Source organism: Lutra lutra, chromosome 10 (assembly GCF_902655055.1).
Source record: "Lutra lutra chromosome 10, mLutLut1.2, whole genome shotgun sequence".
In the NCBI taxonomy this organism is placed as follows: Eukaryota; Metazoa; Chordata; class Mammalia; order Carnivora; family Mustelidae; genus Lutra; species Lutra lutra.
Window position 1 is genome coordinate 73,344,027 of NC_062287.1, and position 15,260 is coordinate 73,359,286.

The 15,260-nt window shown below is 44.8% G+C and overlaps 1 protein-coding gene across 2 annotated transcripts in view; it reads left to right on the forward strand.

Moving 5' to 3' along the window:
- The first annotated feature begins 10,936 nt into the window (after positions 1–10,936).
- The window catches only part of ZDHHC13 (zinc finger DHHC-type palmitoyltransferase 13), a 54,450-nt gene continuing 50,126 nt past the window's right edge, over positions 10,937–15,260 (forward strand). The window contains exon 1 of one of the 2 annotated variants that reach the window (XM_047692611.1): positions 10,937–11,044. In XM_047692611.1, coding sequence (XP_047548567.1) covers positions 11,018–11,044 — 27 coding nt within the window. In that variant the 5' untranslated portion in view covers positions 10,937–11,017. The remainder of the gene's footprint in view (positions 11,045–15,260) is intronic. The other variant, XM_047692612.1, reaches the window with a different exon arrangement.

Consider the following 15,260-nt stretch of genomic DNA (forward strand, 5'->3'; position numbering starts at 1 on the left):
CTGCCATAATAATCAGAGTTCTTCAGAGAAACAAATCTGAGAGAGAGTGAGAGAGAGAGAGAGAGAGAGAGAGAGATAGAGAGAGAGAGATTTTAAGGGATTGGCTTATGATTGTTAGGGTTGGCACTCTGACATCTGTAGGGTAAGCCAGCAGGTTGGAGATTCAGGTAAGAGTTGAGGTTGCAGTCTTGTGTCCAAGAGTCAGAATTTCTCTGTTTCAATCTGGAGGCAGATTTCCTTCTTCTTCAGGAAAACTCAGTCTTTGCTCTTAAGTCCTTCCACTGATTAGGTGAGGCCCACCCACACTATATAGGATCATCTGCTTTACTTAAAAGTCAACAGAGCATAAATGTTTATCACAGCTAAACATAGACCTTTATAGAAACATCTAGACTAGTGCTTGACCAAACAACTGGTCACCATAGTGTAGCCAAGGGGACATATGAAATTAAGCATTACGTCCCCTCCCCTTAGAGGTGTTCCTGAGAACACACGCTTAATACATCACTTTTATATTAATCCTCATCTCATACTCAGCTTCTAAGGAACCTGCACTAAGTCCAACTGAATGTGTGTCCTATTGCACTCCCTTGTTTGTCTGGGGTTTGCCATTGTATTGTCTATCCTCCCCCTCCAGAATTAAGTTCCTGGAGAGCAGGGTATTTTCTGTCTTGCTTACAGCTCTAACCCCAGTCCCTAGAACAAGACCTAGCATAGAGCACCTTGGCCAGTGTTTTGCCTGGTTGTTCTCAGCCTCTATTTCTACTCTGCTTTGTTCTGCTGTGTATCCCAGGGAGGCTTGGGCTCCGTAGCTGTGTTTTCCAGAGTTCTCGCCAAGAGGTTTTCAGATAGGCTCTATCAATTAGGCAATGGTGAGGAGTTAGCAGAAAGGAGGAGACAGGGGAGGCTCTTTTCCTGCTTTGGACTTGGGTTAGCGTCTCCCCGGCAGGCATGGATAGCAACAGGGAGTTTCTGGCACTTCTAGTTCCTGCCTGTGAAGTTTCTTCCTCAGAGCCTGAGTAGCTCTCCAACATGGCCTGGCACCACCTGCTGTGTACCCCATCATGGTCTCAGCTCTGGCCACCTTCGGGAAACCTCTATGGCTCAAAGCACCAGCCCAGCCTACCCTCTTCCCAGGTGCTGGACTCTGGTGGTGCTGCCTTTACCCTACAGTTCTCCCACTATTAAGGATGGCGGCTTCTTCCTGCATCACTATGATTTGGGTTAACTCAAAATCCCTCTTTTTGGGACTCCTGGGTTGTTCAGTCTATTAAGCATCTGCCTGCAGCTCAGGTCTTGATTTCAGGGTCCTGGGATGGAGTCCTGCATCAGGATCCTTGCTCAGCAGGGAGCCTGCTTCTCCCTCTGCCTGCTGTTCCCCCTGCTTGTGCTCTCTCTCTCTCTCTGAGACAAATAAATAAGTAAAATCTTAAAAAAAAGAAAATCCCTCTTTTTTTTTTTTCATCCTCAGCCCTTCCAACACTATGTAGTCACTTTCCTATATTAAATTCCCTCTGTTTAAAATATCCAGAGAGGGCTCCTGGGTGGCTCAGTTGTTAGGCGTCTGCCTTCAGCTCAGGTCATGATCCCAGGATCCTGGGATTAAGCCCCGCATTGGGCTCCCTGCTCAGTGAGGAGCTTGCTTCTCCCTCTCCCTTTGCCCCTACCCTCTGGTCCCACCGCTCATGCTCTCTCTCTAAAATAAATATATAGAATCTTAAAAAAAAAATCCAGAGAGGCATATGTCTCATGACTGGATCCTCTCAACTTGGACTGATATTTTGGTCCTGAATAAATACTTGTTGAATGAATAAATTCTATTGCCAAGCTAATGTTCTTAGAGCTCATAATTCTAAAGAAAGAAACATCTTTTCCAGCACCCAAAGATCAAATTACATGGAAGGACTCTGGTGGGCTCTGGTTGGGCTGCATGTGCCTCCATGCCTTGGACCAATCTCTCCAGACCCTAATGGGTCTGGCCTGGCTCACGAACTCAGCCCTGTAGCTCACAGCAGGCAGGGTACTGACATGGGCTGTCCCATCTGAACCACTTGGAGTAAGGGAGATGTGCTTCTCCAATGAAAGAGGGAGCTGGGCAGAAAAAGAACACCAACATATTCCCACTATGATAACTTTACAATCTTCAGGGGGAAATAAACATATTGACAAGCGATTATCATACGATGAGGTGAAGCACCCGTGTTCTAGGAGCACAGGGGAGGATTTATTCTACAAAACACATTCACAAACACTCTATAATTTGTTCCTGATGATGCCAACCACTGCGAAATAGGTATTTTCATCTTCACGTTATGGAATCTTCTTTGGCCTCCTGTGGCTGGTCTGTTCTTTCCTTTTTAGCTCAAAGCCTCATCTGCCCAGCTCCCTTGGCCACAGCCCTTGATTTCTTTCTACTTCTAAATATCTCAGCTCCATTCCTTTTTGATGCAAAATCCTCCTGAAGTTGGAGTGATTACAAGCAAGTCTCATAACAACCATGCACGCACAAAGCGTCCACCGTGAGGCAGACACCATACCAGATGTTTTACACACATTCTCTCATTTACTCTACTTTACGACCTTAAAATATAGCATTGATGTCCTGGAAAGATTGTGTGACTTGGCCCAGGTATGTGGTTACCTTGTCATAGCCACAGTCTGGCTCCTCCAAAAACAACATTTCCTCTATGTTGTCTTCATGCCCATGGAGGAATGGCGAAAGAGCTGGGGATATTTAACCAGCAGGACAACACACACTGGCGTGGCATTATTCACCCAAATATCCAATGGGCTACGAGGTAGAAGAGAGAGTTTATTGGAATTTTTGTGTTCCAAGAGCCAGAAACAGTGCCCACGAGGTAAGTTAGAGTGAGATAAAGCTCTGCTCCGCATAACCCAAATGGTAGAAGGCAGTGTGGGTATCCAAGGAGACAGTGATGGGGCAGCTTTTGAGAGATGTGGAAGAGTGAGAAAATCCTGACTCAGGGAGCAGATTGGGTGGAGTGTTTTTAAAAGTCCTACAACCATGAAACCACTCCTTGCTTTCTGATCACTCCATTTCCTGAAGTCACAATTCTTGCAAGGCTACCCTCAAGATTCTGGGTTGACTCCAGATGGTAAATTGATGAAAAAAAAAAAACAACAAAACCCCAAGTAACTCAAAAGGAAAAAGGACAAACTCGTTGTTTAAAAAACAAAACAAAACAAAACAAAACCACGAAACCATGTATTGATAATATAGACACACCATAGGGATTTTTGCAAATTTTCATGCAACTTTAAGCATTTTAGTCTGCCTGAGACGTCTCCAGACTTTTTAGTTTCATTTTATCATTTAAAAAGTAGTCTGGGCTTATCCAGTTAAGGCTAGAAGGCTTGTTTGCAAAAATTTTACTGATTTTAATACTCTATCTCAGACTCTACGTGAATTGCCTGAGAACAGGACCCAATGGGGCTGAGACGTTGAGACAGGGGGCTGACAAGAGTGAGAGGTGTCTGGTCTGTGTCTTGTCTGAGAGGCATCTCAACACACTTCCTTCTGTGTCCCTTGGCTCCTGGTTCCATTAACCCAGCTCTGCACTAAAATAATGATGTGGTACTGTTTCTCCCTTCCCGAGACAGGTGTCTGGCTTGTCCTTCACTGCAAGGAGAATCACCTGTAAGTGTCCACAGTCCCAAGGGACTGGAATCAAACTAACCTGGTCTTGGAGCTCAGGACTCCCTTCCTTCCTTCCTGTCTATGGCATAGGACAAGTTCTGCATATGTTTCCACAACACATACTTGCAAGTGCTGTTCAGTCATGCTGTGGCCAAAGTTCCATTTGCAGGGGAGGAAACCCATAGGGATTCGATGTCTCACCAGAGAACATGCAGCCAATAATTGGTCACTTGAAAGCTAGCCCTCTTCACTGCTGGCCTGGCTCCTCCCCCTGCCCCAACATCTCCTTCACGGGCTGTTCAAGCGCATGGCTGATGGAGGGCAAAGCTAAGCTAGAGAAAGGCCTGGCTCTTGCTTCAGGATTTCTGTGGGTCTGTGACCCAGCTCTGATCACAGCTGGAGCCCTGGCTTCTGGCGCCCTGTACTCAACTCACCCATCTTGATTCTCCTTTCTGATCTGTACCCCCTTCCCACCCTGGGTATATTCTAGCCTTGAGAACGCTTCCTGGTCAGTGACGAGTAGGTAGCTTTTGCCGGGCCTATAAGATCTTGTAGAGTCAGGGCTGGAGTCAATGTCCCACATAAGCAGAAATTGTGGGAAAGCAGGAGTTGTGAGTACAGAGTACACAGAGGGCCCCTATCTATAGAGCAGGACAGATGTCCAGAGGCACAGAGATGAGAGAGAAACTAATGACCATGGCGACCTTGGTTCTTGAGGGTGCCTCACTGTTCAACTCCAGTTCTACAATGGACTTGGCCACAGGAAAAAGGGAGCCACAGAAGGTTCAAGGGAATGGCAGAATTTCATGTAATCATTTTATCTCATGTTCTGCCTCTCCTGCCATCTCACCTACTGCCCTTGCTGATAAACCATATTTCCAGTGGTCAGATTCATCGGGAACTCAGTGAGTGGCGTTGGGAATGACCTCAGTGCCTTCCGCTTGGGAAATTCAGATTTTTGTCTAGATTCAGCATCTCTCCAAAGCACAGTGTGGAATTCTTTCATTTAGAAACTGAGATGATAGTTAACCAATTAGGTCTCCTCTCGTCCCTTCTATATTCTTGAACAACTTAGACCACAGCAAGCCAGCTTGGCCAGTTACCATGGACACCACTGTCGCTCTAATTGGAGCCCGCTGGGCAGCAGTGAACAGCAGATTTAACCAGTTTCTTGTCTTCTAGTGAAGGCAGAGCTGGTGGGAATGCAGCTCCTCTCATTACCGCAAATAGTTTAGTGTGCAGGGCAGAGTGATGGTGGAAAAAGAAGAATGATTACTCCTTTAAAATGTCACAAACTAATGTCCTTGTCGAAACAAGGAATGGATTTTGACCAGGGGAACTGTGGTCATTGTATTTGCTATGAAGTCATGAATATTTCAGAGTTGCATTGTAATCAGTGTTAAGGCTGAATTTCCCGAAGATCTCAGCTTTTCTCAGTAGTCTTGAGTATCTAGTAATGACCCACATTTACAAACCACTTCTTGTATGTACATGACATACATTCTTTCATTCAATCCAGACAACTACTCTATGAAGTAGGTTCTTTTACCATTGCCATTTCATAGACGAGAGCATGTAGGCTCAAAGAGGTAAGGCCTCTTGCTAAGAGCACACAAAGAGTAAACCTCTTAAACTCATGTCCCACCTTGATCCCTCCAGGTAGGTGGGAAGTTTGGAAATACTTTTGAAAAAAATCCTGTATGAAGTTTTGAAAGTTTCTGAACCAGTAGATAGTCCCTAGGCCCTGAACTTATTTCTTTTTATTTTTAAAGATTTTTATTTATTTATTTGACAGATAGAGATCACAAGTAGGCAGAGAATCAGGCAAAGAGAGAGAGAGGAGGAAGCAGGCTCCCTGCTGAGCAGAGAGCCTGACTCAGGGCTCCATCCTGGGACCCTGGGATCATGACCCAAGCTGAAGGCAGAGGCTTTAACCCACTGAGCCACCCAGGCGCGCCCCCCCCCAAACTTATTTCTTGTCAGTGATTGTATTGCCAAGGTCACAGCCTTGTCACACAGGAGACAGCCCTACCCTCGTCACCCGAAGCCCTGAGTCTGGGCTCTTCCACAGTCTCTAGGCTGACACCCTGGGGAAACCTCGGAAGCTTCCTGGATCACAGGCTATCAAGAGGAGTGCTAATCCCCGCTCTGCTCACTTCACAGGGATGTTATGAGTTGCAATATAAGTAAAAGCAAAAGTGTTTTTGCAAACTGTATAAAGCCATAGATGGGATTCTTCAACTCAAGGCATCATTTTCTGAACGTATAGCCTGGGTTGGGAAATGTGCTAGATGCCAGGGATATAAATAAAAATGAATTAATACAGGATTATTTGTTACTCAACAACTGATTATTAAGCTGAGTTCCCATGGGCTAGGTACCGTGCTATGCGTTGGGAACACATCTGTGTCTGAATCAAGGCCAGGTTCTATGTTCAAAGAACCACTCATGGTGTGCAGAGAAGATAGCTGTTCAAAACATGAATTTAATAATATTCCTATGGGGGGTGTCTGGGTGGCTCAGTGGGTTAAACCTCTGCCTTAGGCTCAGGTCATGATCTCAGGGTCCTGGGATCGAGTCCCGCATCCGGCTCTCTGCTTGGCAGGGAGCCTGCTTCCTCCTCTCTCTGCCTGGCTCTCTGCCTATGTGTGATTTCTTTCTGTCAAATAAATAAATAAAATCTTAAAAAAAATTAATGTTCCTTGAGTTCTGTTAGGAGAACTATAGGTGCTATGGGAGCATTCAAAGGGGAGTCCGAACCTGATCTAGGACTCCACCCTCCCCGAGGAAGTCATATATAAGTGTCCTGTAGGAGCACAGAGACTAAGGGGGGGGGGGGCGCGTGGGTATATAAATCTATAAATACAGAGCTATGATAGATGGCTAGAGAAGGTAGAGCAGCGAGTCTTACCTGTATTAAAGTCAAGGTGGATTTATTACCCAATCCTGAGTGTTGCTGTCACAGTTTGGAAACATCCAGAAAAATTTCCATAGGAATAGATATTTAAATATGTGACTGTAAGTAGGTGACTAAGCCTCAAAATAGCAACCAACCAAAAAATAGTAGGAATACTTCCTGTTTTACCTCCCCTCTCTCTCTCTTTCTCTCTCTCTCTCACACACACACACACATCTGGTTAATCTGGCAAGTAAAATATAAGATGTACACCATGGTCCTAACCCAGTTACTTAGAAGATCTCATTACCAGATCTTGACGAATTATATACAAAATAAAGGGAAAAAGTCGCTTTCACTTTTTAACCGTGAAGCTTTTCATGCATAGAAGGCAAGAGACAGAGCCAGGCTTCTAAGTAATCCCTGGTCCTTCCCGCAACTCCCAGCCCCGAGAATCTGTGCGGTTGGTTACAGTTAGAAACTGAGGCTCTTTGAGAGTTGGCGAGATAGCCTTGGGAGCAGGACCAGAAGAGCTGCCCTAACCCTATCTTCTCCACTAACTTGTAGAATGGTCCTGAGCAAGTCACTTCCCTCCCCAAGCCTCAGTTTCCCCATCTATAAATAGAGGAAGTTGGGAAAGTCCTTTTGACCTAGTTTTATGAATTTATGAAAAGGACTCTTTATCTCCCCAGGCTAATGTAGGTCCCTATGTTATATTTCCTTGTTAGCACTTATTCTTGTCTCTACTTTTTCCTCTTAAAAAAATATATATATAATTATGTATCTCTATCAGTGTTTGCCCAAAGACTTGACCTTCAGGAGAGCAGAGACTCTGCTGTCGCCACCGCACTCCATATGTTTTAGCCTGTACCTGGCACACAGTAGGAGCTCAATAAACATTTGTTGCCTGAATGTTCACAGGAAGCACTCATCCCCACCCCAGCCCTGCTGACTCGACACCAGTGAGCACTTGGGTTTTCTAACTGGTGTCCGGGAAAACCTGTGTGCTGACAGATGTGTGGAGCTTTGTGACATTCCAAAGGATCATGACAGTGCCTTTGAAATAATTACAAATCCAAGCCCCTGATCCAAAAAAATGCTCCTCTCCTTTCTAAGGCCACGACAGAAATGAGACCAGAGTCAAAAGTTCAGTCAGAATGAAGTCAGTTGCCACCCATCGTGTGACAGTGGAGAACAGCAAACTCTAATGTGGAATTTTTCTTCAAAGCCAAGAGTTGTTAAACATTGTGAAATCAGCACTCCTTACAGTGATTTATGGAGCTGAACCATCTTTGATTTCCTTGTGTAAACCATGATCTTTGCTGTATTCATTCATTTGTTCATTTGTTTGGACAGCACTTCTTTTTAGGCTCTGTGTGCCAGACCTTGAGCAGAACATGGTGAGGGGCATAAAGATGGATATGTGCCAGGAGTCCATGGCCAAGTAGAGGGAAGAACATCCACCCAATAACTGCAAGGCTGATCTAAGAGGTCAGTATGTGTGAGCCCATTTGATTAAAGTCTGTCTCTTGCTACTAAACTACTAAGCCCCAGGAAATCAGAGACTAATTTTTGGGCGGGGGATCTTGCTCAATAGTTGATGGTGCTTGGTACCTAGTAGGAACTCAGTATATAGTTGCAGAATGAGGGAAATAGCGTCCTCTAAAAGAGATCCCAAAAATGCTATGGGATTGGAGAGGTAGAGCTTAGTCTCAGCAGGGGAAATTACCTGAGCAAAACTGAGAGGGACCATTGAGGTTAGTGTTTCCTGCAGCATCCCAGCCCCATTTTACAAATAAACAAAGTGTCAACGGAGAGAGAAAATGATTTGCCCAGGGTCATATAGTTGTCTTCCTTCCCATTCATATGTTGAAGTCTTAACATCCAGTACTTCAGAATGTGACAGCATTTGCAAGTAAGGTCTTTAAAGAGGCAAGTAAATTAAAATGCAGTCATGTGGGTTGGCCTTAATCTATACGACAAGTGTCCTTGTGGGAAGAGAGGGTTAGAACACAGATATATAGAGAGGGGAGACCTTGTGAAGACATGTACCAGGCACGCTTCTGTGTACTTCACATACATTGGCTCATTTAATTCACTCAACACTGCTGGCAAGTAAGTATGATTATTGTCCCACTTGTACAGACGAGGAAACTGAAGCATGAAAAGATTGAGCACCTGGCCCAAGAGCAGATATCTACTCAGGCAGGCTGCTCCATACCCTGCTCCTACCCATCATGATGTTCTACTGTGGTACGTCTCCACACTAAAGATGTTTTCAAAGATGGGAGGTGATGGTGGCCCTGTGGGCCTTGTTGGGTTGGCTCTCATAGAGCCATCAGTGGTGGCTATCCTGATCCCAGTCTGAAGTGGTTCAGTGCAGGCATCAAACAAATGAGCAGAGTGGAGCAGGAACCTTACTAAAGAGTACAGTGTTAGCATTTATTTGTTCCAGAATCTTCCTGTACTAGGTTATTGATGCAGAAGCACTGAAATAGCAGACTTCAACCATCCCACAAGTTTAAAAAATATCTCCTAATTCAGTCTTTGAAAGTGAAACAACCAAACTGCCTCAGTGAAAGTACTTTTCAGTAAGAGACCTGGTTTTGAGTCCCCTCTCGAACACTTACCGGCTGTGTGACTTGCGGTTTATATACTCAGTTGGAAGCTCAGTTTTTTCTTCTGGGAGATGAGGAAACTAACACTCCTTTCATGGATTAGACATAATAAATGCAAAAACACTGTTACAGGGTGCCAATACATAGTAAGTGATCAATAAACACAGCTCTTATTAGTTAAACAAAGTTGACCATACCCAAAGGCTTTCTCCTGTGTAAGCCTAGCCCAGTGTCTCATCCTGGCCTGTCCAAATTAATTGCTCACTGCTCTGACTCTCACGGGAAGTTGCTTACACTTCTTTTTGTCCTTCCTTGTATCATAGAAGTTGATGACGTACCTATCCATCTGTCCATTCACTCAGTAAAATTATACTAACCACTGTCCATGTCCCAGTGCTGTGCTGGGCATTGAGAGTTCAGAGATGGATGTCTGGGCACCCACTTTTGCCCTAACCAACCCTGTTTTGGCTCTTGTTACCTCATCCTTCTCACTCCTTCAAAGAACTGAGGCTCTAGTTTAGGGTGGGGAAAGGTGGGTGAAAGAGAGATACGTGATAGCTCTCTGCAAAATCCCAAAGGACACTACTCTGTGGAGTACATACTACCAAAAGAGGGATGTAGTTCCAGAGGACGGAACAGGCCAGTGGGGCACATTAGTGAAGATAACAGGAGGATGTTCCAAGAGAATAAGGTTTTTGTCTGTTTTGTTTATGGCCTCAGAGAGGTTGGGCTTTTGGGGTGACTCAGGACTGCTGTGCCCAATAGGAAGGACATAATAATAATAATGATAATGACAGAGTTTAAAACATTTTTACAATTATATTGTATCATGGTATTTATTCTGGGAAAACCCAGCACTTTGTTGGATTTCTAGACACTTATGATTAACACTATTTTTATAGAATAAGGGAGTCATAATGTTTTCCGTTCCTTTGCAGTTTAGCTTTTAGAGGTCTTAATCCGCTTTGGTTTGGCAACAGACACATTAAGGAATAATTACAAAGATTGTAGTAAGTGCTGGGCTAGAAAACTCCAGTGTTTTACGGGGCCTGAGGTAGGAGAGCCCCACTGTCCCGCTGGAACTACCCAAGGGCTGGAAGCTGAACAGTTTAGATGCCAGCGCCTTCAGTCCACAAAAGGATGTGGAGAATGCAAGTGGGGGTTCTTGCTTAATCTTTCCCTAGTCTGAGCTGTGAAACTCAAGTATTTTCTCTTTTGTATGAAGAAAACAGGCCCAGATGGTGGCAGTGGCTCACTCAAGATCACAGAAGTGGAGAGTGGCAAATGCCTTAATAGTTAACATTTATTGACGCCTTACTGTATGTCAAACATTCAGTGAGAAGCTTTGCACGTTTTCTCTCATTTAATCCTCCTGACAATCATGTTAAGTACCCTTATTTTCCCCCATTCACAGATGAGGAAATGAAGTAAAATAAGAAACTTTCACAAGGTTATCTAGCTATTTAGTAGCCAAGTCTGCATTTGCTCTCAGTAGGTGGTGGGGTGACTTTGGAATAACAGCCTGATCCTAGCCCTGTGTCGCCAACCCCGGCGAGCCCAGCACGATCTCGGCCTGGCGCTGGAAGCACCCGGCGGGGACGGGGTTGGGCCAGGGGCGGGGCCTGCGACTCGCGGTTTTCCATTAGCTTCAGCAGAAAAGTCCCGCCCTCAGCCTAAGGGAGCTCAGGGATTGGCTTTCCCGAGGGCGATTGGCAGCACGGGGTTCGACCAGGGCCGCGGCGGAGGCGGAGCCTCAAGCAGGAAGTGGGTGTAAAGGCGGCTCGAGGCGAGCGGGCTCGCGGGTTGCTGCGGCCACTTTGCCGTGTCGCGGCCGCCAGTGGCGAGATGGAGGGGCCGGGGCTGGGTTCGCAGGTGAGTGCGGCCGGGCGCTGACAGTCTTGGGGCGGGGGAGAGCGGCGGCGGCGGCCGTAGAGAGAGGGAGGGCGTAGGTGTGAGGCGGCTCCCAGGAGGGGCCTCCGGGGACTGAGGGGCCTGGGTTGGGGAGGAGGAAACATGGAGACACCGAGAATGATGCTGGGAATTCTCTCCGAGACGACCGGAAAGAAAAGGCAAGGACGTACGGGCGGATGCCCTACGGGCCCGCCATCCTCCACGGTGGCCCAGGGCGCCCCCTGGGGCCGGTACCCCGGTGCCTGGCGGGGACCGCTGAGGGGCCTGGGAAGGGAGTGTGGCCGTTCCTGGGAGAGGTGTCAGGTGACACACCTGAGTTGGGCCAGCCTGTCTTGACCTTGGCCTGGAATCCGTGCGCTTCTCTTGATTTCTTTCTTCGGTGGAGTTGCCTGGACACCTGCCTTGGCCCCACCCAGCCCTATTCTGGTTCTTGTTCCCACATCCTTGCGTACTCCTTCAAAGAACTGAGGCTGTTAGTTTAGGCTGGGGAAAGGTGGGTGAAAAGAGGTGCGTGACAGCTCTCGGCAGAACCTCAAAGGACGCTGTTCTGTGGAGGGGATACTACCAGAAGCCAGTTGTAGTTCCAGAGGACCGAACGGGCCAGTGGGGGACGTTACAGCAGATAACAGGAGGATGTTCCAAGAGAAAAAGATTTTTGTCCTTTTTCCTTATGCCCCCTTTCCAGTTCGTAGACTGCTGACAGGCATGTTGTAGCTGTTCACTTAATATTTGTTGAATAAATGAAGAATATCCAGATTCTGCCAACATGTAGTGAGTGCTTAGCTTACGCCAGATGCTTTTATATGCATTATTTTATTTTGGAATTGAAGCATCCTTAAGAAGATGATATGATCTCCTTTTTACTGATGGGCAAACTGAAGCTGTCTTCAGTTGGAGTGAGTTCGGTACTAGATTTTCTGTCCCTAATGGGAGCCAAGCCGTTTGAGATGACTAGAGGAGTTGGGTTCTTAAAAAAAAACCTCTTTCCAATCCTTAGAGTGTTTTTCATGCTCCGCCTTCCTGTCCTCAACAGTCTGGTGTAGGTTTAAGAGAAAGAATAAAACATGTGGAGAATTTAAGTTGTTCTTTTCATATTAGGTATCCTTGCACTTTGACAGAAAAAAAAATTTTGCAAGCTGACTGGATTTTACAAAAGGTGTAGAATCTTCTCATGGAAACTATGTCTCTTTTTTTTTTTTTTTTCTCAGAGACTCTCAAGGAAAAGTTGATAGGAGAAACTCTTATATCTTAATTACTGCCACTTATTTACAAAAGCCTTCAAGTACTTGAAGTCCACTCCCTCGTGCTGAAGGGAAGATAGCCCTGCCCCAATTTCATGACAGATGGAGGAAGAGAATGATTCAGAAGTTGAAATTAATGGGGCAAGGTAGAGTAGTCATTGTTCATAATAATTGTTGTTTAATAATAATAGCATAATGATAATAATTGTTTTTCCGTAGTAAAGACTTCATCTGTATATGGTGCTCTGCAGTTTACAAAATATTTCCCCATTCTTGATCACTGTGACCCTGTGAGGTGGGGAGGGATTGTTATTCTAGTTTTAAAGATTAGAACTGAGGCTCAAAAAGTCGGCATCATTTGCTAAAAGTCAAATAGCTGCTAAGTGATGGAGCTAAGACTTCATTCATTTTACTAGGTCTTAGGCCCTGTTACAGGTGCTGGAGATAAATCAGTGAATAAAACAGACAAAAACATTCCTGCTGTGGTTGAATTTGGTTCTCCTGATTCCAGTTTCAGTGTTGTTGGGTTTTGTGGGCATTTGCTTATGCCATCTGGCCACGAGTTTCTTCTCTCACCTCATTTTTTAGCTACTTTCTTGCTTGCCAAACCACATTCGTCTCAGGACCTTTGTACTTACTCTTCACTCTGTCTAGAGTGCTCTTTCCTCAAATACCCACGTGGCTTAATTCCCCACCACTTGAAGGTTTTGATGTAAATGTCAGCTCAGTGCGCAACCCGTCCTCATCGTTACCCCTACTAGCAACATTCCCTAGTCTCCTTTCTTTTAAATTTCTCCTCAGCATTTAATACCATTTAACATACTTTGTTTTGTTTGTTGTCTCCTTCCTTCCACTGAACGTAAGTTCTATGAGGGCAGCAATTATCAGTTTTGTTGACTGCTGTGTGCCTGGCATCTAGAACAGTGCCTAGCATTGGTGGGTACTCTGCAAACAATTGTCCAGTGAGTGAACTCGGAAACTGAACTCTGGTACTTCTGTTAATGTCATGAGAAATTTTAATGGTTATCCATTGTCTCTTTGTTCTATTTGATAATCTGGCATGATAGTGACCCTTATCAGAGTTTGAATATATGATTTCTAGATCTGGAGTTTCTCTTTAGTTAATGCCCACTGTAACTTTAATGGTACTTATTTACTGTTTAGAAAAATCATATGATTCGTGATATCTCCATGTGAAAAGTATTGTATGACCCCTTATATCTTAAAATTGTTACAGTTTTGTTTTGTTTTCTTCTCTTTTCTTTTCTTTTTTCTTAAATTGTTCTGGTTTTCTATTGCTGTGTAAAAACCACCCCAAAATGTAGAGGTGTAAAACAGCCATTGTCATGTTCATGGACTGTGTCAGGAATTTGGACAGGGCATAGCAGGGATGGTTTGTTTCTGTTCCACTGTGTTTGGAGCCTTTGCTAGAAAGACTCATAAACTGGGGTACTTAACATCTGGGTTTGGTATCATCTAGTGATGTCTTCACTCAACTATCTGGTAGTTGATGTTGACTTTTAGCAGGGACACCTACATGTGGCCTGGGCCTCTGCACAGCATGGTGGCTGGGTTCCAAGGGTGAGCATCTCAAGAGACAGAACATCTCAGGCTGCCAGTTTCTCAGGCTTGGGCCTGCAAACTGGTGGAACGTCACTTTGGTGGGATTTTATTAGTGAGGCAGTCACAGAGCTCAGATTTGAGAGGAAGGGACACAGAACCTCTCCTCTTAATGGAGAAGTATCAAAGAATTTAGGGACTCTGTTGTAAAAATCACCCCAGATGTATCCACATATCTCTTACATAATTTTCATAGTATCTTGTACTCCCCTTTGAAGGAGGGTATTAAGCTAGCTACATGTTTCTTTCTTGGTATCCTTTTTACTTTTTTTTGAATCTTGCCTGTTCTGTTCACTGTCATATCCCTGTGTCAAGAGCAGTGCCTGGCATATAGAGGGCATTCAGTAAATACCAGATGGATGGATGGATGGATGGATTGCAGCAGGAATTGTATCTTATTCCCTAATTACCTCGTACAGATCTTCATCGAGTTATAAAGCGAGTTACATCCAATAAATCCATCATAAATTGAGAATACATTTAATACACCCAACCTACTGAACATCATAGCTTGGCCTAGCTATTTAAATGTGTTCAGAACACTTACATGAGCCTACAGTTAGGCAAATCCATCTAACACAAAGCCTGTTACTAAAGTGTTGAGCATCTCATGTAATTTATTGAATATAGTACTGAAAGCGATAGAATGGTTGTATTGTGTGTACAATGCTTGAAAGCGTATTGCTTATTCACCCCTTGTGAGTGCATGGCTGAGTGGGAGCTCAGTTCAGCTGCCTAGCACCACAAGTGTCCTACAACATATCACTTGACCTGGAAAAGACCAAAATTCAAAGTACGGTTTTTATTGAATGCATATTTTTTCCACACCATCATAAAATTGAAAAACCCCAAGTTGAATTATTGTAAGTTGGGGATTGTATTGTGATTGGTATACAGCAGGTGTTCTTTACATTTCCCTGAATGAATGTGTAATGAAAACTCTTATCAGTTTGCTAGTATCATGAGAATTTGAGAATTTGCTTAGTCTCTTCTGTTACCTTTTTTTTAAAATCCATTCGCTTGAGAGACAGAGAAGATGTGTGGGGGGAGTGGCAGAAAAAGAGGGAGACAGGAAGCAGACTTTGCTTCCCCTACCTGCTGAATGGGGACCCTGACATGGAGCTCCATCGCAGGACCCTGAGATCATGACCTGCGCTGAAGTCAGAGGCTTAACCCACTGAGCCACCCAGGCGCCCCCCCTCTTCTGTTACCTTAACATTGCAGGCAGCCATGTGGCAGTTGAGCTTCCACCACCATAAAGGGTGTTTGTTTATGTGAAGGCTCTGTCAGTGCACATTTTAATAATGACTGTTGTA